At 35.1% G+C, this 15,501-nt stretch overlaps 1 protein-coding gene across 6 annotated transcripts in view; it reads right to left on the reverse strand.

Annotated features, from left to right (window-relative positions):
• LOC129257481 (slowpoke-binding protein-like) overlaps positions 1 to 13,950 on the reverse strand; it is a 50,037-nt gene extending 36,087 nt beyond the window's left edge. For 2 of the 6 annotated variants that reach the window (XR_010293021.1, XM_064096772.1), the window contains exons 1-11: positions 13,737 to 13,936; positions 10,647 to 10,720; positions 9,535 to 9,632; positions 8,297 to 8,377; positions 6,798 to 6,949; positions 5,906 to 6,016; positions 4,790 to 4,885; positions 3,505 to 3,590; positions 2,691 to 2,797; positions 1,890 to 1,987; positions 1,412 to 1,462 (exon numbers count right to left, since the gene is read on the reverse strand). Coding sequence is in view for 5 of the 6 variants with exons in the window: in XM_064096772.1 (XP_063952842.1) it covers positions 1,412 to 1,462; positions 1,890 to 1,987; positions 2,691 to 2,797; positions 3,505 to 3,590; positions 4,790 to 4,885; positions 5,906 to 6,016; positions 6,798 to 6,949; positions 8,297 to 8,377; positions 9,535 to 9,632; positions 10,647 to 10,720; positions 13,737 to 13,811 (1,029 nt within the window). In the remaining variant the exon portion in view is untranslated. Of the gene's footprint in view, positions 1 to 1,411; positions 1,463 to 1,889; positions 1,988 to 2,690; positions 2,798 to 3,504; positions 3,591 to 4,789; positions 4,886 to 5,905; positions 6,017 to 6,797; positions 6,950 to 8,296; positions 8,378 to 9,534; positions 9,633 to 10,646; positions 10,721 to 12,212; positions 12,283 to 13,474 lie in introns of all 6 variants that reach the window. The other 4 variants (XM_064096774.1, XM_064096771.1, XM_054895812.2 and 1 more) reach the window with 4 other exon arrangements.
• Between the last annotated feature and the right edge of the window lie 1,551 nt (positions 13,951 to 15,501).

Below are 15,501 nucleotides of genomic sequence, written 5' to 3' on the forward strand. Positions count from 1 at the left end.
TAACAGGGGCCGCTGAGCGTTTTTAATAATGGAGGGGTTGAGCTGAATGTGGGAGGGAGTGCTCCGGCCCCCAAAAATCACAAATTTATGGACTTCGCGTTTTTGTATGCGTTTGCTGAATGGGGGAGGGGGGATGGACTGACGCCTCCTACCGACTCCAACGCCTATGTACTATTTAATTGAACGATTAAAAGATAGAGACAAAACGGAATACAAATCTTTCATGATTTATTTATTACTTTTGTTTTCGGTTGTGAAAAACCCTAGAACGGTTAAAAAATGAATAAAATGAAAGAACAAAATAAAACACTTATGATTTAGATGCTATAATTGCAATAGATAAAAATAATTTACTTTCTCTCATTGTGACGAACAGTACTGGGTAGCATGGTTATTTTGGAGGAAAAAGGGAGATAGATAAATGAAACGTAGAACGAGACGAGGAGAGCGTTGGGAGATGTGATTTCAGATCTACTATTTGAGTCACATTTACCCCCTTCCCTCTTTGAAATTGCAACAGGAAAACAAATCGAATACTGGTATGCAATCTTCAGGAACAAAATTATTTTTTATTACAAATTATAATTTATGAAAAGAAGATACCAAAGGCGATTTTTTTGTGAAACATTGAGGCCACCATCTTGAATCCCAGAAGCCAAAAATCACAAAATAGTTTCGGACTTTTGTTGCGCAGCATCATCATCGTACTCGCAAGAGAATATTCATCCTTTTTATTCATTCTGGAAAATAAAGGTAGTAGGTATGCTGTGATTTCACCCAAAACGGATTATCGTCGTAATTATACACTTTGCAAATGATCTCTATACAAGGAGGTAAAGAGAGCATTGAGTAGCGTGACAATAGGCAATGAAAAAAGCACTAGAGCAGACAACAAAGCGGTATCGATCTAACCCGACCTGTCCGCGTGTGCTGATTGCCCTTACGCATTTTTGTACACAGTGCCTATTGACTTGGGAAAAAGCGAAGATTTGACAAAATAACACGACCTTTTCCTCGTAAATTTCTTAACTATTCTATTGATTTGAGAAGCGAAACCTTTATTTCTAGAAAGAAATATGTCTGATCTTTCATCTTTACATTTAGTAAAAATCCTGAAAATACATCAGTTTGGCGCGATTAGCAATTGATTTGGAAAACACCGCCACAGATCCAAATAGCACCAATGTACCAAAACAGCTCCGAAGCAGGGTGAGGTATTCGGTTTCGCGGGCCCGCGCGCAAAGGGTTAAACAATACAGAGACCCACAGAATTTGCCCGTGGGAAGCATACGTCTCATTACAGACAATTATTGTCCAGCTTGGCTTTCCATAGAGATGATGTTGAGCTTGATTTATGATGCTTTGAAAAGGGCCAAGTACAGCCCCCCCCCCAAAAAAAAAGAATACTCACATCAGACAGAGAAGGATAATCGCCTGCTATATCAAAGATGAATTCTAGCAGCTGTAAAGAAATGAAAATTTGTTTTGTTTTTTTAATTGTTCAGTAATGAGAACTTGCAACAAAGTGTAATATGAAATTAAGGGTAAGAGCGATCAATATGCTTCAATAAACTTCTCATTTTTACATATAAATATCAAATTAATAAATGGGTTGTTTTACAATCAGGTACACAATCGAAAAAGGCCTTTTTGCATCATAAAAGAAATACATGTACTGTGATTTCATATATACAATGGAAGCTATATGTCATGGGCTCTATTAGAGCAACCTACTACCATACTGACAAAAGAGAGAAAAAACCCGAATAATATATATTTCAGTATTATGTTTCTTTGAAATTCTCTTTTGATTCAAATAATTTTGTTATTAGGGTGGACTTTAAGTTAAGGGTTTTAAGCGCTCTCAAGTATAAATAATATAAAATTACCTGAATAAGTTCTGAATATTTACACCTATTGAGTTGTGCTCTCGTAGGAACAGCTTCTTCTAATTCTCTCCCGGCACCCATTTCATACAGTAGATGCCCTGTAAAATACAGAAAATGAAAAGGGGGGCCTTAAACAAAGAGCTGAGAGTGACTCAATGTCTTAATTTCTCTCAAACAGCAGTGTGCACATGATATCTAACACGTAATCTCTTTGAATAATATGCAGTTTATGTTCTCTGAGCACGATCTGACCAACGCTGTGATGCATATTATCATGTAACTGGAAATTTAAGACTTCTGTGAAACAACTCCTACTGTAGTTATTCATTGTTTCTCTGACTTGCTCTTTAATATGCTTCTTCTACAGTATGCCAGGGCGCTGTTTCAAAAACCCCTATCAATTTCAGTAAAATCGGGCAGTCAGTCATCCACATGTTAAATCCAGTTTAGCCCACGACTATGGACGTGGTTGGATTCACCTCGCACTCACAGAGATCACTCTCACCCCCCTCCCTCCAATTTACCCTATTCACTGCATCCTCCTCCCTCAACCTAACCCTCTTACACTCCTCCACCACTTGCTTCTTCCATGTCTCCTTCGGTCACCCTGAGATGCAATGTTGCCATGGTAACTGTCACTGAGCAACAACTCTGCAGTGATGACCATTCGAACAAGTTACAGGCATGGCTAAGAAATAACTGAGAATGTGTACAGTGGGTCAACCCATGTCCCCTACAATACTAGTGCGATTTGAAAGTGGGAATACAGAAAAAATAGAGGTAAATTATATCAGGACTTACCCATACATATGCTGTCGATTGCCTCTGGTTTATCCTTCAGAAGACGCCTTATGATAGGAAAGAGTTTGGACGTGTACCCCAGGAAGACATTCTCGTAACCCGTCAATCTGGAGTCAAGACAGAATTAAACAGAATAACAGAGATATATGGAGAGAGACAGACAGACAGAACGATAGAAAGAGAGCGGGTTAGAGTGGAAGACAGATATTAAAAGAGAGACAGAAACGAAAGGGAACATGGATGAAAAGAAAAGACAATCATAGAGAGACACAAAAAGATGGGGAAGAGCAAGAGAGAGAGAGAGAGAGAGAGAGTGAGATAGAAAGAGAGAAAAACAGACAAACAGAATTGTAAATATTAATAGAAGGGACAATCAATGTCACCATAAATACTCGCAGATGTTTTTAGTTAGTCTTAGTGGTACATGTATGACAATGAAGAAATACCAAGTTTAACCGAGTGGGTGGCATTCCTTACTTTGGACTAGTTTTTATCATACCCCCTTCCCCCCAAAACCCCTAAAACAATACAAAAAACAAACAAGCAGATATTTACTTTGATCGGTCACCGGTAAGATCAAATTTTCTTGTACAATCACAAAATTTATCTCTTTTTTTTGTCCACGTCATTTTGATTTCATATTTTACTACTTCAATTTATAATTTAGTAATGAATTTGAATAGTGATAGATACATTTGGGGGATTTATAAAAGCTAAATATAGGCTTTAATCCCAGGCATTGACTTCACAAGCAGAATATATTTACAAAAAAATCATTCGTTTATTTCAAATTCTAGAGTGATTTCAGTCTTACCTGCAAGCTCCTTTTTTCATGATGACATTGCCTGCTTGGATGTGACAGTGTGGTGGAAACCCATTCTCCTGCAGGTACAATGCTCCCTATCATACACAACAAATACAAACATGGTGGAATCCAATTCATTTTGAATCCATGAAGATAAAATCAACCTTGTCCAAACCTAACCCTGAAAAGACCGGGGAAGGGATTAAAGGTCCCTCTTAACGTTTTTCACAATTTTTGCAGTGACATTTCAGGACATTTTTCTTTCAAGTGTCATGTATTTTTATATTTTTTTAGATCAAATTTATGATGCCCAGATATGAAGTTCCAAAGTTATGCAACATTGTTTAGTGCATGTCTAGTCCAGATGAAACACAAAATAGCTCAAAGACATGATTTCAAGAAATTGGAAGGAGGAGAGTAAAACTTTACGCCCACAACAAGGTATGTATGATTCAAATCCAAATTGATGTACAAATCAAATCCAAATTGTGTTGCTACTAGCTAGCCACGATTCATAGATATATCATTATTTTTACTTTTATTCATTTATTTTCATTTTTCATGATTGGAAAAGTGTCCATGAAAAATGAAAAACAAAACGATCTACACGTAAGAAATGTTGGAAACAATACAACACACGAGATATTTAGATTTTTTTTTACAGGGGTGCAAATTTAATAAGAATCAGAAAGAAAGCGTCTAGCTAAGAAATTAGCAGTTTAGGGGCTTATTTTCAACCAAATTCTAATTTCATGCAATGATTAGCACAAGTACTTAATTCTGAATAATTTTGGAACAAGCAAATGAATAATTTTGCCACCCAAAACTAACAATAGGTCACCCAAACTGTATTTTGAGATATTTATAGAGTTAAAAAAAGTACATTTTTTAAAGATTTAAAATGAGATGTAACTTTATAAACAATAATCCATACAAGTAGTTATTCAAAGTAGAAGAAATTCGGTGAGAGCTTCAAAGAATGAAGACAAAACGATCTTTGACGTTCGGGGTTCATTCAAGCATGCGATGTGCACACTGAGTAATCTCAGTGAAACTTCAATGTAGTCCAGAAAAAAGTGGTGTCAAAGATATTCTTGTAGTTTGTCATTTATTTAACATTACAACTTCCAATTCTGTCGGTATGAAGGAGAATAATTTTTCTTTTCTTTTAGACAATTTCATTCTTTTTAGATGTTTTTACAAGTCCAAATTACTATTATGATTATTTACAGAGTATCTTCCCTATTGAATTATTATTGGTTTTGGGTTGGAAAGTTGCATATTGTATGTTTACCTTAAGTATTTGTAGACCAAACAATCGGATTTGTTTCAGAGCAAGACCCCTTGACTGCATAGTGTATTTACTTGACCACTCATGTCTTGGTTTTACCTGTAATGAAGTATGAAGGCGTATCTTATTAGCAAACACTTTTCATTCATTCAATCATATATAACACATTTAATTGAAATCCATCAAACTTATATACACATTAATACACAAATAGCAACAAAAAAGAAGATGTAAAATATAATCTTTTATGATGTCAGCTGTAATCACACCACTCATCAGATGTGCGACATTTTACTGACTTGAAAATGGTATTCTACTTCCACACATGTCTTTCATTTCGGAAGAGTTAGACAATTTATAAACTCAAAAGTCTGCATTTTTACAATTTTTCCGTTTTAAGAAAATGAAGATTAAGAAGGGGGGGGGTGGCTAAAAAAAGAAAAAAAGTAGTACTTTAAGCTCATATTGACCTCGTACCACATGGGGCAACGACCTTTGTATTTTATCTCCGTACAAGTACATGTATGTGCAGTTTTGTGCAACATACAAATTTGCATCATATCACATTTCAAAAGTGAAAATGAAACTAGTCTTTAGCTGTTTATATTGTTATCACATGATTTTCAACTCAAATAACTACATTGTTTGTATTATCATCTGTTTGATATACATTGGCTAAAGAGGCGAGGAGGAAAACCACTTTATACATGTATATTATGCAAGTTCACTTTATACTCTATTAGATCTGAAAGAATAGTACCTGCTGAAAAGCAGTACAAAATTCTGTATCTCATAATTATGATATTTTAACTTCTGTTCAATTTCCTAATCTTCAGGTACATGAGGTAGTATTCTTATATTTAGAAGAATAAAACTGGCACATGGACTTTTCCTGTCACTTTTTCTTGTTACAAATTCAAAAATATGTAATAAGTACAAAAATATGAAATAAATTCTTTTTTTTTACAAAAATTATATTAAGATCAGAAAAATTGTCAGATTTGAAAACTAGAGTTAAAAACTCAAACATCCTTTATGATTGGTCATTTTTCATAACTATATCATTATGCAAAATAATTCTTTTTCAAAAGAATAATTTTTACATTTCATGTAACTTACATTGTAAATATAATCCTTCAGTGATCCATTTGAATTGAATTCTTGGGTCAAGATTACCATCTCATGCTCCTCCCACAGATCAATATCTATCGTAGGCCAGATGTAAGGGTGCTGTCAATGCAAAACAAAAAAAAAGAGGAAAAGTCTAGTCTTTAACTGTTCCATAATTTCCTTCTTTTTCTTCAAAAAGCAGACTGAATCTATGCTATTTTTGAAAATAAGAAATCACTATAGTTTCAATATTTCCAAATTCATACACAAAAAATGAAAGAATTTCAACAATCTGTTGATAGTACATGTATATATGATTTAAAAATAGCAATACAGGGTTAATCATATATATAGTCTCAATGCAAAAAAGTATTTTTTTTTCATATTTTTTATATACATGTACATGCATCACCCTAATCTACACTACATGTAACTTTGAAGAAAAAAAAAGAATTTGTCATTCAGACGCCTATCAAAATGAGAATTTTATTCTACACTGATCAGATTTCAACTATAACTAATGAGAATCAAAATGACTGAGGATTTGATTTAGCACCCAAGAAAAGATCACAACTTCACATGTTGTCCATAAACTTGTGCATAACTTTAAAAAGCTTTATGAAACGGTTCACCTTATGAAACACCCGCCTTGGGCCTGTGGCATATAACTTTTGACATAAAAAAACTTTGGCAAACACTGTAATTTTTTGTATTTTTATAAATATTTGATCATGTTCTTACAATGTAAACAAACAGATTATGATAAAAAAAAAATTAAAAAAAATTCTGGCAAACATAATCATGCCATTGACATGTAATACATCTTTTATGCAACAGGCCCCTGCTTCGTTACTTTGAACAATATAAATACAAATCATCCAGGATATCATGTAAATTTTACCTTTAAATCCAGTAGCAAATCTCTTATTGTCTTCTGGTTTGAGAAGGAGAAAGGCAGAGGGCAAACTGGGCTCTTGGAACACTGCGTTACAACGAGATCCTTCCAATGACCATGCTCTCTGCCCAGGAACCAATACTTGTCCACACGGCTACCTGAATGGCGTATCAATAAACATGAATGAAATGAAGCAATGCATTATTAAATAGTATTATTAAATAGTATTTATCAGACATGTTATCAGGGGCCCGTTTCATAAAGGACTTGCAACTGTTGTAACTTTGCCATTATGGTAACCTTGATTTTGATGGCATACAAAATGTGAGTTATGAAATACAAATCAAACAGACAGAGAGAAAGATGGAAGAAGTAAAGAAGTGGTCAGTAGGCTCTGCTCTGAAGTATTATACAAATATACATATATTTGTATGAACCATAAAAGATTATAATGATCCAGAGATGCCAACTTTTGGAAATCAGAATTAGGGAGGATTTGCAACGCGTAGCGCACATCTCGAGCGCGGAGCGCTCGACCCTTGCGGCCGGGGTCCAGCTCTGGGTTTCTAGATGCTCTCTGGTGCAATCTGACCCTTATTTTGGAGCATTTCACATGTTTAAAAAAAAAACATTGTTTCCACTTTTTTAACATAAAAAATAAAGAAAAATATCAAATATACATTTTTACATGTAAAAAAAATGAGGGGACAATAGAAGAAAAGTACCTGTTCAACAATTAATAATGAGGAATTATCCTCTATATTATTATTAAAGCGCGGGTAACGTCTTCCTCCTTGATGGTCCCTTGCTTGGTGAAATAAGTCAACAGGGTACTAGTGGAGCTCGAAGATCTCGTCTTCGCAATGTCCGTATGCCGTTTGCTCCCTACGTGCTTCCGAATATCATCACGACCTCCGTGCTCAACTTTAATGTCCACGCTGCAAATTGTGCAAAATGCATGGTAAATTCCTCTTTCCGACTTCCGAATACACGGGTACTGGAGACTGTATTCAGTCTTATACTTCTGAGACCATTTCTTGGTCTTCTTTTGTTGATTTTCCGCCATTTCGTGTCAATATCAACCCATTAATACGCCGAAATCACACACCGATATTCCATCGCACGACTCGACAAATCCAGCGGCCGCGAGCGCACACGCCTCGCGAAGCTAGCCGGGCCTACCGGCCTGGTGCACGGTGGATTCCCGTTGGGCATATCACATGCACCAGCTTTTCGCTGCTCCTTATTTGTCTGCCTTTCACACAGAATTTAGTAGCAGCGAATGTAATGGAGTTACTACATGCTAAAGTCAGCAGACGATACATGTACTTCCAATCCAATTTGATCAATGCAAAAAAATCGTAATTTCGGGAGGATAAGGATGGTAATCGTAAGGGCGGGAGTTGGGATGAATTTTCAGGAGCCTCCCGATGAAATCGGGAGGGTTGGCATCTCTGAATTGATCCCAGAAGGACCAAACTTTCATGACTTTAATGTTCACTTACCCATATCAGGAAGGTGTTGGCTGAAGCTGTATTTAGGGTTGTGAGATCGCATGTAAAACTGAAAGTTCAGGAGTGCACCATCTGTTGAACCAAGAATGCACAATTCACGTTTCAAAATTACAATCTGAGAGTAATTAATTACATTGCAGATTAGGATAACATACTATCTAACAGGGCATCATATTCATTAGGTGCACTAATTTCAAAGAATCAATCCTGACTAAATAAAACCCAGGTTTAACTTTCACTTTTCAAAAAAATTGAATACTTGCATTTAAACAGTATGACTCAAATGATCAAAGTTGATTTAAAAAATTTGCGATGAAGATATTTCAATAAATAATTGCTAACATTTCCCTACATAAAAATAAAATTATATATGCTATTTATTCTCTCAAAAAGTATATTTCAAGACTATCAAGTTTAAACAAAACAAGTAGGCCTACTTTTCACTTCAAAACATTTAGTTTCTCCATATAAATAAAATCAAAAGCTAATTCATTCTTTGTACCTATTTATAAACAGTTACCTCCAAAGGTATATTCCAAGACTACCAAATAAACAAAACAAGTACATGTACTTTCCACCTCAAAACATATAGGACCAAATTCACAAAGGTGGTTTTTAAAACTATCTTTTGAACCCATGGTTTATGCAGATTTCCTGCATAAATTACGCATATTTATCATGTATATCATAAAAAATCAAATGCTGATGCACGCTTTTGTCAGTGCGCAGAATTGACACCTGTTGCCATGGTTAAGTACGCTATTTTATTAATGAGTCCACTGTTTGAAGAGTGGACTCATTAATTAAAAACAGTGAACTCATGAATAGAATAGCGTGGATAACCATAGAACAGGCCTCAATTTGGCTCACTGTGACAAAAGTGCGCATCAGCATTGGACATTTTTTAATATACATGGTAAATAAGCATACCGGTAATTTATACAGGAAATCTGCATAAACCATGGATTCAACCGATGGTTTTAAAAACCACCTTTGTGAATTCGGGCCTTAGTTTCCCTACATGTATGTACAAATAAAATTAAAAGCTAATTTATTCTCTTTATTTACAGTTACCTCAATAGGTATATATTCCAAGACTACATACAGCTAATTATAACACACAACCAATGAGGGACTACACACAGTGTTGGGAAGTTTAAATGATAAAGGAATTAGATGCAGTAGGCCATTAAGGATATACCTGCTATAAAGCTAAAAGAAAGATTTACCTCGGACTTCATTCCGCTGGATTTGTCTGGCCTGAGAGAGTTTTTCGGGCAGAGCAAGATCTTCTTTTAATGGAGTATAATCATAACGAGTGCAGTGTCTGTTATAAATTACATTGGAGGAAACAAAATGGGAGAATAAAAACAAAATCATGTGATAAAATTAGATGTTGAAAAAATATCAATCATGAAAAAAAAAACTGCTACATCGTCTTCTCCCAGAATAAAGGCAAATACATGTAGCATATAATGCTAAGCATAAACTCCATGTAAATAATTCAAGATGTGAATATATTAGATTACATATTTTGAATTGGCTAAAACAACTTCACGTGATCATTTTTTTTTTGTAATTGTACACTGACATTCAACATAATTTATACTATTTGTAACAAAAATATTAACATAGTAAACACAACATCCCCCCAAAAAATCAATAAACCACCTGTTAAACAAAATTAAAATGGTCCAGATCTTGCAAAATTCCCTTTCATTATTTGTCCAAACCCCTTCCATGGCGTGTAAAGCACTTTTGACCAAAAACATGACATAATTCAATTGTATACATTTTGTGCTTTGAATGATACATGTATAATTTTAGTAAGTTTAAATTACAAAATAAAGAAATATATACACATATTACAGAGTAAGGATCATTATTTACACCATTACGTGTGTTTTAATTGGGGACTTGACACCATTTGGATAGAAATCACCCAGAGTTGATTTATGACCGGCAGACATTATGTAATGCCACTGGAAATTGCCTTATATATATGGTAAAGTCACTATCTCGCTTTCCCTGGCCTGACAGTCAGGTTGCTTGAAGATAAGCTGAAGAATTTCTTTGTGGTACACAGAGTTTGCTTTCCCCTAAAGATGTCTCTCTTATAGGGATTTCCAATGCTTTCACAAAGTCTGGGGTCAGCAAATAATTGCCGATGAAATATGATCCCTACCTGACATTAAGTTGAGATTTATAAATCAAATATACATGTAGACATGAGCCAAATGTTCATCAATATTTTTTATATCTATAGAGATTATCAATAAAAAAAAAAAAGCCTGACTTTTTATCCACTGATGACATGCCTTCATCTATTTCACATTCTTACCTGTATAACTTGTAGAATAAGTAGATAAGGACTAGAAGCAATATGACAGACACGATCCCAATCACTATTTTCAACTATTGGAAAAGAAAGTATAACATGATATAAATATCAACAAAAATTCCTGTAGGGGATAAGGCAGTGCCTATATGCCAGATGAAATTTCTTCTCAAGGGGAAGTTCACCCTGACAAAAATAATTGTAAAAATAGCATTAAGAATAATAAAAGATAATTGGCAAAGGTTTGAGGAAAATCCATCAAAGAATAAAAAAGTTATTAGAGTTTTAATTATTGGATTTGTGACGTCATATGCGGGCAGCTTTCCTACATATCGTATGGTAAAAAATAAATGAAATGTAATTTTCTCAGAAAATTGAAAATGGTTTTATTGTATCGGTACCTTTAGTATATCAATACAAAAATGATTTCATACTTGCTCCTTACGTAACATATGGGGCAGCTGCTCATTTATAAAATCACAAATCATAAACTTGAAATTCTAATAACTTTCTTATAACTCTTTAATGGATTTTCCTCAAATCTTCACCAACATTTTTTATTATTTTTTCTGCTATTTTTACAACAAAGTTTTCGTCAGGCCGTCAGGGTGAACTTCCCCTTTAAGCTTACCTAGCTTTGTGTAAAATGCTAAGACCCTTAATTCTTCTGATGGACAATGATCATTAAAAAAACTAAATACAATTAAACATTGTAAAGCACTGGTGTCAAAACTTTGGTAAAAATTACGCGCATTTCTAAAAGTACTCTGATAACAGAAAAAAACAGCCTTGTTTGGTTATGGGTGATGAGCATCTTGAAACTGAGATATTGCGATAACATTGTGATAAAAATGAGATCTAGAAGAAGGATCACTGTGTTTGAGTGCTCAATTATACCAGCATTAAAAAAAAAGAATTTGATCTAACTGTTAGATCTCAACTATAAAAAAGGTCTGAGATGAAATATTGATAATGATTGATGTCATTTATTCTAACTTCTAAGAGGATTATTGAACAAATGAATGTCATGATCAAACATTAATATTATTTTTTACAACAGCGAAAGATAAATGGTTTTCTTGTATCTAGTCTGATTAGATCTTGTAGGCCCTATTGTGATTTCAATTCATTTGAAATGAAAAGAAAATAAGGGGAAAAAAAGAAAGGAAATGGGGGGAAAAGAAAAAACAACAAAAAAAGTCAAAAGAAAAGAAGAAATAAGACAAAAATCAAACAACAGAAAGGAAACAGAAAACAAAGGAGGAATAATATAGGATAAAACCTCCAGCGGTGGCAAAAATAAGAACTTTGAAGTTTGAGAATTCAGGCCACTTTTTTATCTCAACTTCAACCTCGCATTGTATTTGTAAATGATTGTTGTGTGCCCAATTATTATTTGCCTAGGCCTACAAAAAATATACATTGACGGGACTGAACTGAATTGGTACTTTTAACTTTAGTATCGCACCACCGACATTGCCATTAAAATATCGAGGCATTATCGTGAAATTGGGAACCAGTTTCTAATTTCCAAAGGACACTTTTCACGACAAGACATGACCTACCTACCTTTTCGAGCTTGTTCACTGCTTCACCGCAGCTGGCGCGCTGATTCTAGATAAACTAATCCCTCAAAGAGCTTAGATCAGAAAGATTGATTTCGTCGCCGTCTTTTCTCTACTCGCTGAAATGGGAACCAGCGCGTACAACTCTATGGAAAATTCTCAATAGAGTTGTACACGCTGGTTCCCATTTCAGCGAGTAGATAAAGACAGATTACTACTACTAGTGATATTTATTTCGTTAGTGATGATTCTCTGACGAAATAAAGCTGATTAATAAACTGTCTTTATCTACTCGTGAAAATGGGAACCATTTATATTATAATTCAGGAGAATTTTCTTAGATGGTTCCCATTTTGAAGAGTAGATATAGAGAGAGAGAATGCCAATGAGATTTATTTCGTCCCCGGATTTCGTCAGTGATGATTCTGACGAAATAAATCTAACAAATTGTCTTTATCTACTCGTGAAAATGGGAACCAACATGTATAATTCATGAGAATTTTCTTAGATGGTTCCCATTTTGGCGATTAGATTTAATAAACTACTTTACTCTACTCGCCAAAATGGGAACCAGTGCGTACAACTCTATGGAAAACTCCCCATAGAGTTGTACACACTGGTTCCCATTTTAGCGAGTAGAGTAAACTAGTTTACTCTACTCGCTGAAATGGGAACCAGCGCGTACAACTCTATGGAAAACTCCACATAGAGTTGTACACGCGGGTTCCCATTTCAGCGAGTAGAGTAAACTAGTTTAATCTACTCGCCAAAATGGGAACCAGCGTGGAAAATTCTCAATAGAGTTGTACACGCTGGTTCCCATTTCAGCGAGTAGATAAAGACAGATTACTAGTAATATTTATTTCGTTAGTGATGATTCTCTGACGAAATAAATCTGATTAATAAACTGTCTTTATCTACTCGTGAAAATGGGAACCAGCATTTATAATTCAGGAGAATTTTCTTAGATGGTTCCCATTTTGAAGAGTAGATATAGAGAGAGATTGCCAATGAGATTTATTTCGTCAGTGATGACTCTGACGAAATTAATTTCACTAGTAAACTGTCTTTATCTACTCGTGAAAATGGGAACCAGCATGCTGGTTCCCATTTTCACGAGTAGATAATACAGTTTACTAAAGTGATTCATCCCGGTATTGTGATTTATTTAGTGAATCGATTTTGTAATATAAGTTTTTGTCAACATTGTGAAAGTGGCAGAGTGGTCTTGAAGAGCAGGGAAATGCGGGGTAGATGGATAATTACAAAAATTATAATTCCGCGGAATCGTCGATGTCATCTGAAAACTTGTCCACCCATGGCAAACTGAGCCCGTTAAACATCGCATGAGGAAAGCGGTAACCAGTTGTGTGAGGAGCTTCGCATCGTAAACAAAGCCTCTCGCATCAATCCTTTTCAAAATCGCCGAAGCGAAGATTCTTTACATATCGTGGTGAAAGGAGGTACAAGTTCAATTTGGCTACCAGTTCCCAAAAGCACGGAATAGCCAATATCGAAAAATACGCACCCACATGTGTTCTTGCAAGTAATTAGGGGGTTCTGATGTCCCTTCGAACGTATTCAAGTCATCCATCATGTCCATGATCACATGTCTTCTTTGTGTAAACTAAAAAAAACAAAAAAACAATAGAGTTCGGTCCCTGGAATGACTGAGCCTGCGGGCATCAGATATAGCTATGGTAGCTGTGTTGTCGATCGGGGGCGCGCGCGCGGGGCGGGCCGCGGGGGCTGCGCTGGGGTTGGTGCGCTTTGGGCCTAGCGCCTGGGTTGGGTTAGAGATCGGTCATGTGATCAAGCCAGGAGGGGGCATGCCATCCCAACGAATTTTCTGTGGGGCATGCATGCCCATGCAGCAGAGCAAGTTGCAGAGGGGCAGGGGGGGGGGGGGGTGGAGGTTAACATTGAATAATACCATCCTCATGATAAAGAGCTATGACTTTCCACAAATTAAGCACGAGAACGCATAACATATTTCCACTTTACTCCCATCTCCCTGATGGTTCAAAACTGTGAGGTGCCCCCAGGCCCCATCCAAATTCAGCTGATTTCCTAATTAAAAATTTTCCATTATTTAACAGATTTTCATTACCTATCGTTTTTTTCTTCAGAAATCCAACATTTATATCCAGCTTTTCTGTTGCTTTTAAAATAATTTTCAAGATCTTGCATGATATCCAACCGAACCTATAGTATATTGCACCTTAAATGCCCTATGAATTTTTTGTAAATATATGTCCCTAAAATTATGGTGTTGATGATATGACATATATAAACACCTATTTTGGTGGACATATTTTACCAGATATTTTACAAGCAGGCTAGTATAGGCCTAAACGAGCATTTATCATTTATTTTGATCGGTGCCCATATTTGTCTGGGTTTTTTTTTTAAACACTACTCGAACATGAATCAAACTAGAAATACTGCATGTTTGTTTCTAAATGGGGATGAATATCTATAAATATCTCTCTATGAAGATTTTTCATACGCGAATCACTGATTTTGAAATATAATGCAAGTGTTCAAAGGGTCATTTTCAAAGACCAAATCCTAGCACCCCCTAGATTAAGCTCAATAACGAGAGAAATAAGGAACAGCTGGTTTTAATTTTATGAGTTTAATTGCAGGGCATATGTCTTTCTTTCTTTACTTTTCAGAGAGGTCTAATTTTACCCCAAAAGTGCATGTCTATTCCAGTTCATTAATGTGCACAAAAATGGTAATGGTGAGAAGGATGTATATTAAAAATGTGTTTTATTGGATAAAGTTACTGATTACATAAACAATTTAATTTTAATTGGGTGCCTGATCAAACTAAAATATCTACATATTACTGTCTTGTTAAGGACCTTCTCAAGGATGGAATCGACTTCAAATGGTAGGATATGATCTTTTTCAATAGCTAATATCCAATTAACTAAATGTGTATTAAAATTAATTGCTCAAATAGCTATTTTACATAAAAACATTACAGAGAGCGGTTGCTAGATTTAAAGTTAAATCCCGACAGCTAGAAAAAAAAAAGATCAAATTGTAATGGGTAAGAAAATGCATTGAATAACTACTACGCTTTTGTAACATTATAATATGCGATGAGAAATGAGTATAGTTCACATTTCTGACCCTTTACCAAAACTTAAGACAGGATTTGATTAAAACATTCAATGTTGGTTTAAACAAAAGACATGTAACACCACAATTTAATGTTCATTGTGAAACACAAGTTTATCATTTATTCAAGTTAGTATTGCTAATATAAGAGTACTGCATGT

Source organism: Lytechinus pictus, chromosome 3 (assembly GCF_037042905.1).
Source record: "Lytechinus pictus isolate F3 Inbred chromosome 3, Lp3.0, whole genome shotgun sequence".
NCBI lineage: Eukaryota > Metazoa > Echinodermata > Echinoidea > Temnopleuroida > Toxopneustidae > Lytechinus > Lytechinus pictus.